The sequence below is a fragment of the Anopheles coluzzii genome, chromosome 2, assembly GCF_943734685.1.
Source record: "Anopheles coluzzii chromosome 2, AcolN3, whole genome shotgun sequence".
In the NCBI taxonomy this organism is placed as follows: domain Eukaryota; kingdom Metazoa; phylum Arthropoda; class Insecta; order Diptera; family Culicidae; genus Anopheles; species Anopheles coluzzii.
The window spans coordinates 54,886,199-54,907,259 of record NC_064670.1 but is presented as its reverse complement, the minus strand read 5'-3'; the positions used below and the strand labels follow the sequence as shown (position 1 = coordinate 54,907,259).

The 21,061-nt window shown below is 37.7% G+C and overlaps 1 protein-coding gene across 2 annotated transcripts in view; it reads left to right on the top strand.

Annotated features, from left to right (window-relative positions):
* Positions 1 to 21,061, top strand: part of LOC120950786 (dopamine D2-like receptor) — a 106,218-nt gene that overhangs the window by 65,409 nt on the left and 19,748 nt on the right. The window contains exons 3-7 of one of the 2 annotated variants that reach the window (XM_040369082.2): positions 5,730 to 5,839; positions 14,788 to 15,040; positions 18,534 to 18,754; positions 19,918 to 20,004; positions 20,783 to 20,986. In XM_040369082.2, coding sequence (XP_040225016.1) covers positions 5,730 to 5,839; positions 14,788 to 15,040; positions 18,534 to 18,754; positions 19,918 to 20,004; positions 20,783 to 20,986 — 875 coding nt within the window. The remainder of the gene's footprint in view (positions 1 to 5,729; positions 5,840 to 14,787; positions 15,041 to 18,533; positions 18,755 to 19,917; positions 20,005 to 20,782; positions 20,987 to 21,061) is intronic. The other variant, XM_040369083.2, reaches the window with a different exon arrangement.

Sequence of the window (21,061 nt, the reverse complement as noted above, 5' to 3'; positions counted from 1 at the left end):
TCAGGGCAGCAACTTGGGACCACTGCTGTTCTCGCTTTTTATTAACGACATCACACTGGCCATTACGGAAGCAGATTGTCTGCTTTATGCGGATGATGTTAGGCTGTTTCGTATCGTACGTAACACTTCCGACTCTCTTTCTCTGCAAAGATCGATTGATGTTTTCTCTGACTGGTGTATCAATAACGACCTGCTAATTTCTGTTGATAAGTGTACGTCAATGTCTTTCTTTAGAATAGCTAGTCCGATAAGGTATATCTATAGCATATCAGGGACACAACTACCGCGGTGCAATACGGTCAGGGATTTAGGAGTCACCCTGGATCGCAAACTAGATTTCCGACAACATTACTGTGATATTTTAGACAAAGCTAACAAAATGCTAGGATTTATTCGTCGACATTCGAGAGAACTCAATGACCCACACTGCCTGTTAACTCTGTATAAGTCCTATGTTCGTTCCATCCTCGAGTTTAGTTCTACAGTTTGGTGTCCATTCTCTAGTGTTTGGTCCAATAGAATAGAAGCTGTCCAAAAGAGAGTTACTCGTATTGTCCTACACTTCACTCCGTGGCGTAATGTAACCCCTCGTCCATCGTATCATACTCGTTGTTTGTTGTTTGGTCTGGACACACTTGCTAGGAGACGTGATAATGCCCAATGTACGTTTTTGTCCAAACTTATTGTCGGTGAGATAGATTCGCCAGAACTACTGGCTAGAGTCAACATAAATGTCCCTCCTAGAGTGTTCCGTAACTACAGATTAATAAGAACTGACCTTACAAGACGTGCATACAGCGAGAACGACCCAATGACTGCGATGGCCCGTAAATTTAATCAGCGTTACACTTCATTTGACTGGCACCTACCTACTAGATTTTGTTGATCCGTTTTGTCATTGTACACTGCGTTAGTTATTTAAGTTTTAGTTTTAATTCAGTGATAAGGCCGCTTGTTTGGCCAATCACTTAATACAATAAACAATACAACAATACAACAAACAATAAATATAAAATGCGATAAATAAATATAAATGTATTCCAATGATAAAGGATAATCTGAATTCAAGAGTTGAATTATATCAGTTACAAAAACCCGGTACAAAACACTGGCTGGTTCAAGAATAACATTTGTTTTTTATGGGTGTGGTTTGACTATGTTTGTGTTAGCTAAGTAGTTGTAGATAACATGGCATTTTCAACCACAAAATAGATAAAAAACACCAGTTTTATATTTCAAGACAACAAGTTATAATTTCAACCTGGCAGTGGTTCACTATTTGTTATCCAAGTTGTATCCATTTGAAAATTACGTTATGCACCATATTGGATTTCAGTATTCGTGTACAAACAAAGATGTACTTTAAAACTGTATATTTTCCTTTCTTTCTATTGAATATTCGTTTATAAAACTTTTGATAAATTTCCAAATATCGATCCAAACAATGTTAAGGCTTTCTTGAGAAAACATGTATGCACTAACAAAAAAACAATCAATCCTTCATGAGCTAGTCTAATCGAACCTGCCATGAATCAACGTTAGTTTACATATGTTTCTGAACGTGCAGCTACACGAGGTAAAATAAACAGCGAAATGTTTGACAGGTGAAACATCTGACAGATAGAGCCAAAAGGTTGGGGCTGATCCAACATCCGCTTTCGATAATCACTTGAAAGAAGCAGAACATTCACAAATTCGAAGACATGTTGAATTGTTTGCTAAAAAGTAACAAAATACTTGATATTGAAGCTATTGAATGAATTTAGTTGCGATTTTGTACACGTTATTTGTTTACATTGCACATCAGCTGGTTACTGTGATGCGTTATCTGACCGTATGAATAAACGATGCGCAATCTCAGATCTGTCAAAAGACTCTATTTGATATATTTACTAGTTAATTTGGCCCGGTTACAGGGTTATGCAAGATAATTTCTGGGGTATATAATAAGGTTATGGGGTATAGTAAGAATGCGTGCAACAGATTTTTTAAAAGGCAACGCAAATTCCATTTTGTTTTTTAAAGATAAAATTATTTATATTTCATATGGGACTAATCCCGAACCCATTAAAATTATATAGAATTTATTCTGGTGCTGGAACTGATTCCATTCCTGTATAGGTGTTAGTATTAATCTTGAATCTGATCCTGGAACTGATCATAACCCCTTGCTGGTTCTCTAACGGATCCTGTTACCATACCGGTTGTGAAGTTGATGCCATTTCCATATCGGATCTGAAATATATCTTGACCCTATAGGGTAATCATACCTGTAGTGGTGATAGTACCAATAGCGGTGGTATGGCTCAAAAATGTGCTCCATACGATAATTTAAGAGTAATGAAGTATATTTATGTCATTATGAAATCTGGTCTTTTAAATATGGTGGTGAAATCCCTTTTAAAAAGGCTAAAAAAATTAAGTGCCATCATAGTACCATTATAGGGACACGTAACAGGCATGTTCCAAAAGTGGCCATAGTTATGAAAAGAATAAAAACAGGACACTGTAGATTTTTTCCGGGATATTGTTAACATTTCGTATTGTTTTCAGAAAAATAAGCAACAGAAATGAGTTTCCTTTAAGTTATCTACCAAAAAGGCCAAAATTCGCATATCCAACTGAGTCTACCATCGCTATACAGTCAATATTTTCATCACTCAAATTTATATATTTTTTACGGTCAAATTATGTAAAAAATCAATATTATGAATGTGATTCTTGCTATTTATATGAAAACAACTTCAAAACTAAGTTCTATATATATTATACAGAGTTTTTGAGGTATCATTGTTTACCAACACTATAGTAACACAATACTACGACTTTAGGAAGCATACCACCATTTATAATTGTACCACGAAGTCGTCACAAAAAAATGCTTTTTTTTGGAAATTTGTTTAATTTGATGGTAAATTTTTTACTTCCTGACATTTTAAATCTATTAAAGCACTTCTGTACTCCAACACAATGCTCTACTATCGATACATTTACCCAACCGGTACTGAAATTGTATATATACCAGTATAATGGCTCCAAAAACCGTACCGACCTTGGAATTGATCCCGAACCCACACCAGAACTTACACTGAACTCCTAACGGTCCTGAAATGGATCCTGATTCCATGCAGATCCTGCAAAATATACCTTTCGGTACTGAAACTGAACCCCATACTGATCCTTGAACTAATTGAGATTCCTTAGCAGTCATGCACAAGATCCTGGTTCCGGTCCCTGATACTGCTCCCTTTTATATTTCGGGACCTGAATAGTACCTGAATCTAACTCACTAATGGAACCATCCATGATCCATCCATTCAGTCTAGTTTTCCTATGTTTATTTCTTGTTGCATGGGGTCCCGCGGTACTATCGTCAACTCGGACATCTTAACAACATGCCCATCCCATGGACCGTTGCTTTAAGCAAGGATTGACTATCCGGCTAAGTGGTACTAACTATCGGAAGCCTGTATAGGCCGGCATGACTCGTTACTCTTAAAAAAGGTTATTTCTTTCAGTTACTTTTTGCATGCATGTTTTCGCTACGTTTTCATACATCCGGATTTACAGTGGCGGCCACCTGAAGTAAGCCACCTCTCTTCTGACTGTAAGGCTTGCTAGACAGGTCTTCGAACCACTATTTGCAACATTTGACTGACACGCCTTAGAAGACCACGAAAAAAACGTTAAATTATTTAATTCTGACTGTAATTTGTATCATTCTTCTCCATACCTTTCAAAACACTAAAAACTATATTCGTTTTCTATAGTCGATGTGGTTGCCATTGTATGGATGTAAACTGAGCAAAAAAAACATCAAAGCTACCGCTGGAAAGTAACGCTGATCAGCCTTTACTAGAATTCTATAATAGAGATTTGTAAAAAAAAATCATTCTGATATTGCGCATCGTTTATCTATTCGGTGATAGACATTTTTCCTGTCAAATAGATCATTTCGCTGAATATTTCACCTCGTGTATCCGCGCGGTGACTGAAATAATCAAGGCTGAAATTCAGAAGCTAGTTAGTTAAGCGTGTGGTTTTGTATGAAGTGTTGACATGATGTCAGTTGCCCACTGTCAAACTCTATATAAAAAAAGCTGACTAGAATTGTAAAACCCTTCAAGATAAAATCCTGAAATTTCAGCCTTTATCAATTGAAAGTTGAAATTCAATCTGTTTGATTTTTCCATACCAAGTTAGCAGTAAAGTTCAAGCAGATTTAATTACGTGATTTGTAATTTTCAATGTTTAACCGATTGGGTTTTTCGTGTTTCGTGTACGTTGAACAATGTATGATATTCACATGATTTTTCTTCATTATAAAAGTTAATATAAAACAGGATGATTTTATTTCACCATAAAAATGAATAAAATATTTAGTGAATATTTGTAAAACTTTAATACATGTTTGAAAATTGTCATTATCGTTTAAAGTATGTTCGATTTGTTTTAAAAGACAAACACTGGTAAAATAATTCGGGCACATTTTGTAAATTGTTTTATGCCATACAAGATTTTCATTGATTGAATGTGTGAGTTCATTGAAGCGTTTGTAACACTTTTAATAACAGGTTTTACGCTGAAATAATAGCAATCTTACCTATCGATCGAAACAAAATTGATACTATCAAAAAATATTGTCAATTCTAAGAATTCTTCATCAAGCAAAGCTTCTTTGCAGAACAACAAAGATCGGTATTGCAAAATTTCGTTGGAAGTAACCATTGCTCTGATGTAACATATTCACTATAGCTTTAAACCCTTTTTTCTTTCTTATAATCAAATAGTTTGCTCACACAAAGAATATTGAGACGTAATTTCTGCTTGTTCCCAGCCGGAACGTTAGTCATTAGCAAAAATGGTTTCACCAGACACTGCCTATAAGCCACGTAAATAACGCTGCTTGACCAGTGTTGTAGGCATGAAAAATTGGTCACAAAATTAGTTGAGTGCAGGCACGTCTCCCGACGTCGGTAGGCGCATCGGATGCCCAGGACATTAATTTCCTATCAATTCCCCCGGGGGTGGATAAACCGAGTGTCGGGTGAACTCACGAACAAGCCCTGTCTGTCGCCTGCAGTTCTTGGCGCAATGAGACGGTCCAGAACAAAAGTGACTTGGCTGGAACGTGACGAGAAAGCACAAACAAAGCACCGCAAAGGCGCCGCTGCAGTCAAATTCGTCAGCTTAAAAGCATCGTCGTCGGCAGGGAACATCGATGCAGCGTCGAGATCCTTGAACGGGTCGGAAGACTATAATTACTTTCCGCTGCTGACAGATAGCCTCCATTGCCAGCATGTGGGCCTACGGTCAGACCGGTCTCTGGTAGACGAATCGATTGAAACCTTCCATTTTGTGGGTGCCGAAAACCTAAAATGAACTTTGCATAAAACATTCATTCTTTTACACTCGACCGTAGTAGACTCTTCTTTGCTAGTGTGCTTGCGAGGCGAACTCAAGTCCGCTTGGTGAAGTGCTCTCTTGAGCATAAGGTTATGGGAAATGGGTCAACTGGCAAACGAGGCTGGGGGATCGCTTTTTTGCGCTTGCTTCATCCATAAAATTTACTTTTAAGAGCCCATTTAGTCATTCATGTGTCCTGATTTATTTAACATGGGATAACTTTCTTTCAGCTGAAGCTCCCCAAATCTCGACGCTTTGTGCTTAATTTATTTGCCCTCTAAATCTAACCGTTTTTATCTATTTGTTTTTGTTCCCTTCCACAGGTGAACGGTGCATGGACGCTGCCAAATTTTGCTTGTGATTTCTACATAGCTATGGATGTGATATGCTCAACGTCGTCGATATTTAATTTAGTTGCAATATCAATAGACAGGTAAGTACTGTAAGGCGCTATTTAAAGTGTGTTTAATGCTGTTTCAAGTAACGCCGTTGAAATTAATCGTTTATGAATCGTTTGAAGTGTAAGGTATCTGGATATTTAGATATTTATTGTATACAAAATCGACCCGATAACGGCATAGCTATGCTTAGTTTAAAAAGACAAATATCGATCGTAACAAATATTTCTTTATTTACATATTTGTTACAACATTTGATATACTGGACAGATAGATTATCAAAACAGGAAACCATTTAAAAATCGAACTTTTCGGCTTTAGTCAACAAAAACCATCAACCCAAAAAACCAAAAATTATTCTAATAATTAATTAGCTTTACCGGCTTTAGCGTCACTATGTTTTATACTAGAAAAGCACGACAAAAAGTGCAAACGCACACTACATTTCAAACAAATATATTGCGCATCGGTTGCAATAATCATATAATAATCATATCATATGTATTCATCAATTGGTTTATTGCAACAGAGTTCCATATAATTTGTCTATGACACAAGGTTTTCGAAGCCCTCTTCGTCCAATTCATTCTAGTTTTTCTATTACAATTGTCATTGTAAAATTGTTCAAAAAATTGTTCGGATTGTCGCAAAGCAAGTAGCGAGTTATCCTATACAGAAAAGAGTATACCTTAATAACAAAACGTATGAAATTTCATACGTTTGTAACTAAAAACTAATGATTAAGCGGTTTTACTATTATTGTCAGATCTTGGGCTAGATATCTCTTTTTACGCTCTCCTTGTAACGTTTTGTCACACATTTGAGTAGTAATAAATCATTTAAGAGAGAGAAATACACGACGAAGAAAAAACAAGCGAAGCTTCTGACACAAGAAAACACTCCTAAATTATCAAAGTGTATTATTTACAATACGCTGAACCGATAGAACCAATAACCTGAAACGATAGAAAATAGCTTCCCAAGGAGTATTTCAGAGAAAAAAACTCTTTTTCAGCAATTTAATAATATATTATTGAAATTTTGAATTTAAAATCCCATTCATAAAATTTCGCTAAATATTTAAGTTGAAACTTATGCTGTGCTAAATTCATCCTAAAGGATGTTTTGATTGACATAATTGATAATACGTTCGGTTGGATTGCAATTCTGTGTTTGTAAATATCAATTTATTATTTTAATAACACAAAGCATCGGTTCACTGCATAGTGCTTCTTTTCGAGTTTATTCAACTAAGCTCAGAAAATTCGATTGAACTAGCCACATAGCCCTAATGACCAGTGAGTTAGCAGACGGTAATGTTTCGCTCAGTTGCAGCGAATATAATACATAATCTCACAGCAACCTGCAATAATCGTCTCTCATCCTGTTTATTTGTGTGCCGGTGCAGTATATACCCCAGGATAGATCCGAGAATCTATTCATTCAAAGAGCAGTGGGATGGTGGAAGGTAATTGATAGGTAAATAATTATTTTGGATCATTGATTATCAAATGATTATCTACGATGCAATTTCCCTAGCGGCATTCTCTAATCGCTCATACAAAAGGGGTCGTTATACTCTTTGAACTTACTAAAACGATCCCCTGAGAGAAACGAAACCATTTTCATGCGATGTTGTATATAGCAACACAAACAAAATGAAATGGCACCGACGAAACGCAAGCGAAGTTGTACTTAAAACTGGTTTGTGCAAAGGTTGAAAGACACACAATTTATATAACCAGTAAAGAAGTTCTACGACTACACTGAAATACATATCTCCATGTCCTCCTTCAAGTCTAGGAAAAGTAAATTTCATCTTAAAACCTTATAAAGAAAATATTCATCAACATGCTTGTTAACACGTGTTTCAGAGTAAGACTTATAGATAGGCATAACATGTCCGCACAAATGCGTGCACCTGAGAAGCAATGCTCTACGACTGTCTAATTTTGTGCTTTGCACGTCCCGAAAACTGACAAGAAGATAATCTTTCATTTTTATTTGGAAACGTGTGTCAATGTTTCGCTTGCCTTCATTCAAAGCAAGAGCACATTCCTGATTATATGGCAATTCTGGTGCCTTTGAAACCGGCATGTATTCGATGTGTATTTTCATTATAATATTTAATTTGAATATTTCAACAGTTATCGGCACGAGAGCTCTGGAAACAAGGGTTCGGGACGACTGCAACCAAAATGATACTAGCGAACACATCGGAAGGGTTTGTTTTAAAATGCAGCGCATGTTTTTGCAAAAGGGATGGCTCAATATTATCATCCTGCCGTTCAGCTTCTCGTGCAATGACACATCGAACGTTTGTGGACGATGCTGGTAATGGGCGGTTTATGGGAGGAAAAATTTAATTTAAAATTTGTATTAAAATGTTAAACAAGGACCGATCGACGCAGTGCCTCGCCTTCGTGCATGATACGAACGTATTGGTGTGCTTGAGTGTGAAGTGTCCATGTGCCACTGAATTGTTATGAAGCATGTTTGGGAACAGTTTCATAGCGAGCAAAACCACGGCTCGTGTTACACCAGCTGGCAGCATTGGGTTTTTGTACATACAATGCGTAACAGTTCAAATTGCATGCCGTGCAAGTTTAGGTAATTTCAAAACCCAAAAAATTGGAATATATCGTTTAAAAGAAGAGATTTTGTTGCTAATAATAGCAACCAGCAGTTTATTACGTAGCATTTATTTGATTTCTTTTTATGTGCCGTATTTTACGGTTTCACTTAAAAAAAGCTCGTATAAATGAAAGCAGTGAAATAAACTAAATTTACTGGTATCATTTTTATGATATTTATTTCTACACATCTGCAACATAATGATATGGGGTAAACGTACCACTGCACAGTGGGCAACGGCCATACAAACGCCGGGATGAAAATCAATTCCTCGTGCTATTGCAATTTTTCTTCATTCAATACCATTGCTCTTACTATACAGGGCAGTCCTATACTAAAATCGTCAAGACAGAAAAAAAACCTTAATAATTATCTCTCACAACATTGCATTATTATGTAGTACTTAACAGCATCAGCAACTATTGTTAAGAATTTAAACAAAGGCGGAATACGTTCCTTACTAAAAACATTTTTTTAAGTATTACGCGCTAAAAAAGCCGAGATTTTCATGGTTAGTTTTGAAAAGAGCTGATTCCTTTTTACGACCTTTTTTAAACTTTTTTTCTCTTTACAGTTTTGTTTATTATGCCTGTTTGTTTCAAATGCCCGTTTATGACAGGTAGTTCGATACTCGTGGTGTATGGCTCATACAACAACACGTCAAAATCGGTCGTGCTATTTTCAAGAAAAAGTTCAATAACTTTCGGGGTCGCGGATGGTCGCAGCTAATTTCAACGTCAAAACGTAGGAAAAATGTTGATCTTTCCTATGATATACGACTCACGAGTGAAATCGAATCGAATCATAAAAAATGTACTCTCCAAAATGAAAATATCCAAAAATTTGGCAGTGATGTTTGGTTTTCAATCATTTATGAACTTTAAAAACAAGTTTTTGCAAAATATTCAGATATAACATCAAAGTATGACAATGAACCTCTCCAACGACACATTAGTTATCAAAATCTAACCATCATATACTAAAATATGATGGTTTATGTTCGGTCGAAAAATAGCTCAAATTTGGGACAAAAAACACAAAGTTTACACTTTGATGGCCTACATCTCAGTAAGTTTAAGATAAAAACGTGAAATGTTTTGGTTTCAACTAAGTTTAAGTATCTATTTTAAGAAAATGATTATGGTGCTAACCTGCGATGAAGTTGGTTTTTCGATTTTTATACAGGCGTTTGCCCAATGTGCACTGGTGGTAGTACCAATAGTGGTGGTATTGCACTAAAATGCGTCTCATACGATAAATTAATAGTAGTTAAGTTATTTATGATAGTGTGGAATGTTCTCTAGCCTTTTACAAAGGAATTAAAAGTGAAATGTTGCCATTTCGTTTCTTAGTGACCGAAAAATCCATTACGTTGTGAAAGGTATCAACATTTTTCCAAAATCCTTAGGATTTCATAAAGATACTCATATCGTTGTTAACGTTCTAAATGACCACATAACAACGCAATTATTAGTTTCTTAACATAATTGTTATCAAATATTAAGATGTCCTTAAGAATGTCCTTCGTGACACTTTAAATTCATTAAACGCATCAGTACCACTATAAATTTGCTCCACTATTGGTATTTTTTACCCTAAGTGATGGAAGAGGCGGAAACTCATAAGACATCCAAAAAGATTAATCTTCAAAGTTGCTTACAGCGTGTAATGCAAGACTGGTCACACATATTTCATAGCATTGGTGCTAAACGGAAGTAGCAAGTATTCTTATTAGCACTATCATCAACATGTAATCCTTTTTGCGTTTCATTCCACACAATTACTCTTCTACCACCAACGAAACAGTGTGATTGCCGATAGGTCATCCGGAACGTTATGTATTTATACAATTCTTGACACTTACTACCAACCCACATTGGCAGCGGCCTTTATTTTATGTATAATTAGGTATGAATCAAATAGTTTATTTAATTACATAATTTACTTCCCTCGCAAAATGTACATAACATAGCTGACCTTTGGAATAGAGAGATGTAAGGATTAATTTTACCATTGAAAATGAAAACGGCGTCGGAATGTTCTCAGCCAGTATTACACTTCTACGCTTGCCTAGTATCCTTTAACACGTGCTTGCACAATGCTATTATTGCTAGTGTTCGCTTGTTTGCTGCATTGTAGCCACTTTTTCATAGTTCAAGCGAACCACCATGCTCCCGGGCGTGGGGTTGTATTTAATTAACCTTTTCATTCCCCGTTTGGTGCTGAGCGATGGGAGGTGGTGTACCAAGTTGAATCAACATTTGCCATTTTCATCTCAAAACAACTATCCCGCTGTTGCATTGGTTTACAGTGTGCGGATGGCAGCAGAATTGAGGGAAAAAATATTGATTCCAATCAGCTGCACAGTAAGCCCCCCAGGGTGCGCTAGTCCTTGATGGTCGAAATTCAATTTCATTCAAATGAACTTTGCAAGGTCTCCACGCAGGACATGGAAAAAATACGCGAACCAATCTAATGGAGCAAATAAAGGTATGCAAATGGTGTCATAAATGAGAGTTGTCCTGCAGTAAGCAGTAAGTTGATGCACTCTCCTCCTGACGTAGGGCGAAGGAGAGTAACTGACGAAAAACAAACAACTACAAACATCGATCACGATGTGCAAAGGTCAACAATGTACATGCTTCCCAGAATGCTATAGGCTTTTAAAGTGATCTTAACAAATTTCCGAATTTACCACCGATTTTTAGAGAGAGAGAGAGAGAGAAAAAAAACGTATTAGTTTTTTTTTATCTCGCAAAATACTTCACAAACAAATTGTCACTATTCGGCCGAAAGATTTACCTGCACATGCCAATGCTAAAAACATTCAAATATTTTGAATCATAGAAATCTCCCTCAAACACGTCATAACAAATGTCGTAACGTATCGTATAAGAGAACAAACGTTCTCATGCTACACACTTCAAGCCACGAAATCGTGTAACTCACACACCGCAAAATTGTTGCAACATTTGGTGTCTCAACAATGTCACAACGCGTACTTCACATTGTTTGCTTAACAAATGTGAAAACATGCCATAAAGGCAAAATGGCAATTGCATATGAAACATTCCACAGGCTGCACAATTCAGGCAGGTTGAACACGAAATAAAAATCCATTCCTCACCTTGCCAAACCTGTGAACATGGACCTGTTACATTGCTGCAGGAACGGGTCACACACGTATGATGATAACCATTAAAACAAAACCCCCTTCCAAAAGAGAACATAAAGATCGAAATAATATTTTCCCCACTCGTGTCTCTGGCTCGAAGGTCGGACGAGATAAATCGGACTAATTGAAATAATTCCTCAGCTCGAGGCGTGTGCGCTGGATCGCCGTTGGATCGTGGAAAATGTCACGACTTGTCAAAGCTGTTGCTACAATGCTGCATAATCCTTTTCCCCTCTACTCCTTCCCTGTTTCGTGCGTCACTAGCGTTAGTCACAGCAGAACATGCTGCAAAAAAGCACCACTATGCCAGAGTTTGGTGTCTGCGCTGTGCGATGCAGCTGTGCATAGAATGATTCGCTCGTAAAAGTTACAGATTATGCTGATTTTGAAACAAAATCGTGCTGCACGAGCAAACTGAGGATAAGCGTGGCATCCACACGGTGGCAGCGTGTACTATTTGTAGATAAAATTTGTTGCATTTTTATCTTGCTCACCCGAAACGGGTGCATACATTTTTTTGGTTGTTTTTTATCTGTTTGTTGCTGTGAAACCGTCTCTTTCAGCCCTGTTCGGTATTTATTAAGTCGACGAAGCAGGAGAAACAATAAAACTTTGAGCAAAGGCTGTCAAATGCAAAACATAAATGGCATCCTCCTCGTTTGCAGCTGGCTTGCTGCAGTTTTGGCGAATGAACAGATGGAGATGGACTTTTTTAAATAAGCTTGGGAAAACAGACGCTCATTTTTTATGCCCATGTTATGTAGTTATCCAACTTGACGCCTGCACGATGCATCCAATTTTGAGCAACCAGATATGCACGTGCATCCGAACGAATGTGTCGTCCTATCCCAATCCTTCGTGCACCAATCCATACGCTTGTCGCTGTGTATCTTTTGACTTACTTATTCAACTGCTTCATTTTCTTTCTTATGTCTTAGTCCTCATCAAAGTCTTTGGCAAACCATAATCTTGCAATAAACTGTCCGTGCTACGATAAAGTTTACGATAATGTTATGGATCGATCATAAGATTCGGTGATTTGTTCTTGCGATGAAACAACGAAATTTATTAAAGCACTAAAGTTTAGGCATTACGCATTACGGCATCAATGCTGTAACAAGTTGCAATGTACAACACAATTATGGTCGCGTTATTGTGCAAACTTTATGTAACACAACAAGCGTATGGTAGCTGAGAGAAAAAAATATGTTCTGAGAATTATTTCAACATGCAAACAATTGTACATTGTTTATATCAATTTTTAGTGTTTCAAGCATTTCAATAGATTTTTATGAATATTAAAATTTTGCACAACTTTGCTAGTTATATAAAAAGAGATAATATTTTAAGAAACTGTAAAAAAAAGTTTAACAAGCAAAATATGCGTTTTAATCTACGATATCTGTTAGTTAAATATTTTAATTGTTATGTTTACCATGAACATATTCTTTTTTCCATACATTTTTGACCATTTGTTGCATTAGCCAAAAAACAAAATTCTAATGATAGACTGTATGATCAACTAAACTGGCACAGTCACTTAATCAGAAATTCAATTAATAAACTAAGCACGAATCCGCTCTTTTGCTGGAAATATACAACCGTCAACAGGTTTCCACACTCAATACGGTAAAACCATTGTACATTGGCGTGAGATTCTTCTGAATTTGCAAAACACGATACATCCTGGACTTACCGACCACGCTAGCCATATAAATCAATCGGTCAACTTGATTAAAAACCCCGTCGGCTCTGGACCGGAACCCTGTTTTGCCCTTCTGGGTTATGTATTGTTGCCGCTTTTCTTTACTGAGAATTACAACTTTCCGGCAGGTGATTGATGACTTCATATTCACACACACACATACACACACTAGATACTCCAACAACCCATCTTTTCATGTCCCGGGCGATATCTGGAAGCAGTGAGTTTGGATGAAAATGTAACGTACTGATGGAAGGCAAAAAAGAACCACTATGGAAGGATCAGAAACGCTCACCTTTGGCATCGATAGAGCGGTCTGCGGTGTGGTGACAAACAAACTGAACACCCACACAAACCGGACCGGCGCCTACAGGTCCCCATCGATGCACCACAATCTCACGAAACCATAGCGGTTTTGAGATATTTTCAAATGCCGTTCCAGAAAGGCTTTCAACATACCGTTCTCACCTTGAGCCAGGTTGAAGTGGGTAGCGATGAAACAGAACGCCCACACGGAGCACTTCTAAAGCTGACTAACGAATCAACCGCAATGTAGTGTTTGCCGAGCGCTTCCCGGGCGCTCCTGTACACATAGAAAACGAACATTTCTTGGTACACGTCGAAAAGGGATTATACTTCTTGCCTATGCTAATCTGCCGGCTGAAGACCAAAACGTGTGTTTGTAGGAGTGCCTCCCATTTTCAACGACGGTTTTCGGGAGAAAATAGAATTCCAATCATCATTGTAGCTAAAACAATGCTTCGTGTGCTACACAAGTTCTCATCAGTTTCAAAGCCAATTTGTCACATTTCATACCCGTCGTATGAGTGACCCAGACGAGGAAGTATGCGTTCGCTTTCATCGAATCATGAGCAAATATTGAGAATGTGCATGCCTCATCCTATATTATCGACCTTGCGGGCATAGTGTGCAAAGAAAATTGAATGATATTTCCATTCTCGGAATGATACGTCCACGAGCGTGGTCCCAGCCACCGGAACATAGCTGTTGTTTATCTATAGTCATATGATTGATATAATGGGCTTCCCACTTATCGAATTGCCCGAAGGCGTAGCATCTCCTGCACCCTTTGCTTTGTACCCTTTGTGAACAATATTTCATTTCGAAAACCATAGTACACTACTCCTGAGAGAATGTTGCAATCCATGTAGAGCGTTTGAAGAAGTGGTATGTATCATACCGTTAGTTATGCATTCAAACGAATTGAATTGTCGCTTCGATGGCAGGCTAAACCAGACGTTACACGTGTAATATTGATAGACATAGCAATGTGGAAAACAATATTCACCTTTCAGAATGGTCGTAGAACAAATTGATTGGATTAAATTCAATTATAGAGGTAGTACCAGAAAAAATGAGTTCAGAGTTAAGTGTGATATTTTGTATAATCAATGAGGCTATCTTTTGAAAAAAGAATTCTAAGCTGCTACTTATTTTTATCTTTCCAGATACATCGCCGTAACACAACCAATCAAGTACGCAAAACATAAAAACAGTCGCCGGGTGTGTTTGACGATCCTTCTCGTGTGGGCAATATCGGCAGCGATCGGATCGCCGATAGTGCTGGGACTGAACAATACGCAAGACCGATCACCCGACCTCTGCGTATTCTACAATACCGATTTTATAGTGTACTCTTCCCTTACTAGCTTTTATATCCCGTGTATCATAATGGTCTTTTTATATTGGAATATTTTTAAGGTAAGTGGAAATAATATTTCTTTCAGCAAACTCGATTGTGTATCTTATTATTGAATAAAGGTATGCTAACGCCATCCTAAGAGCGTTTAAATATGCACGTTGCTTATAGGTTTATTGACTTTGCTACCGCAAACAACACGCTGCAGGCATTCAAATGAATATCCATGCTGGCGTTAGCTGGAAAATAATATAAAAAATGAGTTTTCAAACCAAATTGAAAAAAAACAACCCCCCTAAAAAAAGAAAATAAGGCGGAAAAGTCACAGCGCATACAAACACTTCACTTTCTTGTGCGGTCTGCGGCTACGACTTGCACTTTATGGCGTTAGTGAAAAAGGCAAATGTGAAAATAAGCGCAAACACAATTGACAGAGATAAACCGCAGCACCAAACAGACGGTAGACGTGTTTATTTGTTGGCAATTTTTCGTTTGACTTTTTACTCACGTCCGTCGTGATGGTTGTGTTTTTTTACCGCCTCTTTTTTATACCCTCCATTCAGTGCTTGTGTGTGGTCGGGTACTGCAGGCAAATAGATAGAGCAATACTCTGCTATCGAGCATTAAACATAACCGAAGCGAACGCTGGAAACAACCTGCTGCCCGCCAAACCAACGCAAACAAATGAACTTTCCGTCAGCAATATGACAGGCCGCCATTGAACATTGCCCTTGGCTGGGATGCGAGGGGCGCGGCCTGTGTGCAAATATCTCGCTACTATTATGCGCCAATGAAAAACAGCTGGTAGAATAAAATAAGAAACACAGTGGAGCAAAAACAGATACACAAAACGTGAGCACAAATCATACATCACTTATCCAGGGTGGGGAAAATCGCAAAGAAAGCTCGCTCATGGAACCGTCTGGCGGAAATGGAAATTCACATCCAACATGATGCTGGCAGAAACAGACGCTGTTGCTGTTTTTTCTCCCACCGTTCGCGATAATACGATTTGCTTGGACAATGGTAGAAGGCAACGCTTCTTGGCAGGGTTGTTATTGGTGCTGAGCGAAAGCAACGAGTAAGAGAACAAAAAATAGACATTTGAAAGGACTGTTTGTCATAATTTATAAATCATAGCCCTATAACAACCATGCTGAAGGAGTTTTTTTTGTAGTTTGTCTATTTCAATTTTTCAACGAGTGCAAAGCAATGGCTGGCAACATGAACTAGTGTGTGAATGTGGGCTCCATTTCTTACATTCTTCATCGAATTCGTGGATCTGTTCAAGGTTCCGAAAATAGTGTTTAAAAATTACCTGAAGGCTTATTTAAACGCAGCTGTGCTCTTGGGGAAGCGTGATTGTAACAATTTGTTTAAAAGGGTGCTATTCCTATTGGGTAAAGTCCAATTCCTTACATAAAGTTAATTTTCTGTAAGAAAGAGTCAATAGGGTGTTCTAGAATTATGAGAACCTGTAATGTACTGACAACATTTTTTAGCTATAGCTAAGTCCTATCGGCTTGAGCTGCTTGCACAAACACAAACACTGAATTTAAGTTTTAACCAGATGCCTGAGTGTGGTATGGTTTGTTGTCTGAAAATCAACAACTACTTCAAACCCGGTACATAAGGTAGGTTATGTTGTTTAGAGCCGGTAAATTGTCATTTTGTGGATTAATGTGCGTCTGTTTCACTATATCTACAACTCAAACATTTTGCCGCACGGATTCGGCCGATTCATGAGCTGATGATAGTTCATGAATAATAAAATTTCATTTTAGTATGGTTAACAATACTGTAGCATATGCATACGTTCGTGTAATTGTGCTTGCGCCTTGCTACTTAAGATAAAGGAAAAGCCGTTATGGAATAAGTTTAACCCGATGTCAACCGACCGACTGCCAAGCCATACAAACGCTTCCGGGTTTCATAGTCTGCCAAGTCACGCCCGTCTAAGTCTGTTGCATTGTACAGTCCTTTGGCAAGATAAAGCGCCATGGCGAATGATTTAGTCTTCGTTTTGGTGTGCAATATTCATGCCATAAAGTTTGCCGTCGACGGCGTGCCGGATTGAGCAGGGATGACTTGCGTTTATTCCATCATCCGGTGGTTGCTTACTTAGACTATGGGACGGAAACAGCAGCACCAGCAGCAGCAGAATGAATGCAAACCGGATAGTAGTTAAACATGTCAAACACGACAAATAGAACCTCGCTCGCGCTTGTTGCTTTAATGAGCGGTAATAGCTTCGTTGGAAGAATTTCATTATCGCGTGCATTTGTTATACGCTATGGTTGGCAGCATGTACGTTGCTTATGTATGTATGTGCGTACCACAAGGGCGGCAGATTTCATCATCACCAAAGTTAGCACACCATATCCTGTTGGAACTAGTAACGTATTGAGAGAACTTTTAACACGAAACTACGACAAAGTTGCGTTCGCGTGTTTCGTGAATAAAACTACGGTCGAGGGAAAATGGTTGCCGTATTTTAAAGAGTGTGATAGTACAGGTGCAGCTAAAGCGTGTGTGCTGCTTGCAACATGCCATTTTAGAAAATGGTAGTATGTGTGACGTGTTCAATAATGCAAAGGTAAATTCTGTTCGATCCGTCTTCGATGCACTTCGTTTTGCAACGTCAATACTTTGAAAAGAAGACAACACATCTTTAAATGTGATTTTATAGTATCTCTGTTTATGTTTTAATGATATAATAATAAAGGTTTTGCATACTGCTTGAGGTTTTTATGCAAGCAAGTGTATCTAGCACATGCATATTTAAACTGCTAGCCAATTAGTTTACCTTAACTGAATCGGGTTTTAACAGTATAAACTTAAAGTAATGCATATTTATTTAGAAACGTCTCATGATGGCTAGTACATCAAGCTGAAGGCCAAATTAGATTTATTATATGATTCACTCTAGGTTTACGCAACCTGTCAATTTAATGGAATTTAAAGTTTGAAGTAAAATACTACAAATTTATTTTGTTTAATCTTGGTTTTTACTTTTCGTAAATTTATCATAATAGAGTTTGTAGCATAAATTTTATTTCCATAACTTTCATAGATTTTCGGATACATATGTGGTATACCTATCTCTACGGAACCCGTCACATTGACGGGTGGGTTGATTTCATTTAGTTTATTTTGTTAATTTGTAACATATTTCAACATAAGTAAATGTAGGAGTGAAAGAGAACTATAAATCACATATTATCATTATGAAAAACCTTGATAAATGATTCAAGTAATGTGGCCTCAAACGGAATTGGTGATCAATTTATTCCTCGTGTTTTTTGAAACTTCTGCGGACCTCGGTCAAAGTATGGCATAGAAAACCTTTGTATGAATCACATATTTTTGAAAGAGTCACTACCTCTCTTCCCTCTTACTAATCACTAAGCCTCGCCTAAAAGTGTTTTCTTCGTTTTCAAAATAGCTTGACCAAACGCTCAAATTTGAACAATTCGCAGTAGAAAAAGAGAAGGACAATCCTCGACCGTGTTGGGATCAGCATTTTTATTTGATTGTTTAATTGCCCGGTTTCAGGCATTGCGGACGCGAGCGAAAAAGCAGCGAGCCGCCCGGAAGCCGCACCTCTCGGAGATCACCGCCGGTGGCAGCATCATCGAGAACATTGCTCAAACAAAACGCCTAGCGGAAACGCAACTAGACGGCAGTACGCGAAGCGGTTCCAAGATCCTTCCGGACGAGGAACGGCCCACCAACACGGCTTCCGGCTCCAATGAGGAAGACGACGAAAATGCCGGGTAAGTGGTATGACACATCCACAGTGAACAGTGGATAGCACTTTTTTGTTTTGTTTTAGTATGTGTATGTGCATGAAACCGCATCCCTGAGCGTTGTGTGACGTTTATTTTTGACGTATAGGATCATAAATTTCAAATTCTGCACTCGTCCTGGAGTAGTGATTTGTGTGCATTGTACTTTTTTGTTTTGTTTTTATGGATTTTTGCTGAATTGGCTGTTGTTTTTATTCAAAGGCGTTAGAATGTGCATGAGTTCTGATGTACATATATCTGTATGATGTATTTACTTGCTTGTTGGTTCATGCAAATCGTGTTTGTGTCCGAGTGAATGTAATTTTCCACTGTAGTGATGCTGGTATATTTCGTTCTTTCATTTAGAATCAGGGATATTTGGCATTCACACTGACTCTAAATAATAAGATTATCAAAAATAATACCGAGGAGTATTAAACAATATAATAAGTGCTCTAAACTCATTCATTTATATTTTGTCAAGAATCTTAAATACCTTTTCTTCAATTGATGGAGTTATTTTTTTAAACTCATAAGCATACATCGTAGAATCTATAATATTATTGATTTGAAAATTTAGTACTCGGATTCAAACTGAAGTTTGTAGTTTAACGTGCTTGCGTTTATCCATACTTGACATATTTGTTTATTGCATGTTTTATGGCATGTTACCATGCCAACAGTGTTGAATTCGATTGCATGGATTGATTGATTCAACTACAAAACTTGTTAACATAAATTGGATCGATACTTTTATATGCATACTTCATACTTTTGATTTAAACAAGCTTATCATTTTGTTGTACTGTTTTTTTTATTATTACAACGCATTTATGCGAATAGTTGCAACCTGTTCGACTTTTGCCTGGCTGCCTGTCTGTCTACGTGCCTGCCTATTTGCGAATGCTGTAAACTTTTCAGGGCTCGTTTTGCTCTAGCATTTGTACTCTAATGTGCTCGAACGGCCATGCTTGATCTTGTTCTTGTGAGTTTCATTGCTACTGCTCGAGCTTGGATGTCCTTACTGCTTTGATTAATCATCCATCGTGTGAACGCTTGCAACACGTTCCGTACACGGAACGAGTTTCGCTTGTGATCGCCTCAACTTTCTCACAGGATGATAACCCATTTCTCGTTTGGCCGTTTCACAGGTCTCCTGACATTGACGACTGTCATGTGATTGTGAACGATAAATCAACTGAATTTATGTTGGCTACGGTCGTGGAGGAGGCGGGAAAGTATGTGTCATCGATCGTTTTCTTTTGTTCTTTTGTTATACATTCGTGAGTTGTCTTTGTTCAGTATTTCCTCTTAAAATGTTAGTTTACTTGCATATACTAATTTTCCAAACATGCTAGGTCCTGTATCAATATTAATAAATTTAAAGAATGTAAAGTAATACTTTGTTCCAGATATATACACATATCTTTGTTTTTTATCAATCAAAATATGCCTTTGCCTATTATATGTTAGCCGTTTACCAAACAAGCGATATCATAACTCATTGCCCAACGTTTACTAGCCAATATCTGCACTGTATACACTCACATGTGGTAAAAATAGCTTTCGATGTTGAAAAAAATTGGAAACCATTAATATTAATCTTAAATATACCAGGCCATAGTTGCTTTGTAGCATTTGATTGTTTCATTGTTACGTACCTTATCAAACTTTGTTGGATAGATAATAATAAAAAAACATATAAATAACTTATTTGCAACTTCCATCTTACAAAAATGGAGAATTCAATCGTGGCGCAATTGAAAAAACAAAGAATAGACATTCTTAAAAAAATGTTAAACATTCAAGTGTTTTCCTCTGAAATCGATATTTCAATCTCTAACACGCTGTACGTTTATGTTAGCCGGTATATGTATTCAATGAAAAAGCCTACAAAGGATTATTAGTCACCTCAATGTACGGGAAATGTGTGACGGCGCCCTTCAAATAAACACCAACACTAATCAAACGAAACCGGTTTATCATTAGCAAAAGCTTCTCGACGTCTACTTTTAGTGTGGTGGCACAAATTGCGACAACGCAACAGGTACCGTCCGATCCCAACGGAAACCACGACTCGGGCTATGCTCCATCCAGCATTGCCGATGCCCTGGCGGTAAATGCAACCCCACCGGAAAGCCTGAACGTGACCGCTACGGTGATTGTAAATAAAAGTGCGACGATTCGAAGTCGAAACGGTTCGCCACGGAAGGAAGCAAGGTAAGCAACGGCAGGAAACCATAACTAAGTTGCCAGGAATGTAATGTATCACTTTTTTAAACTCCTTTTCATCGT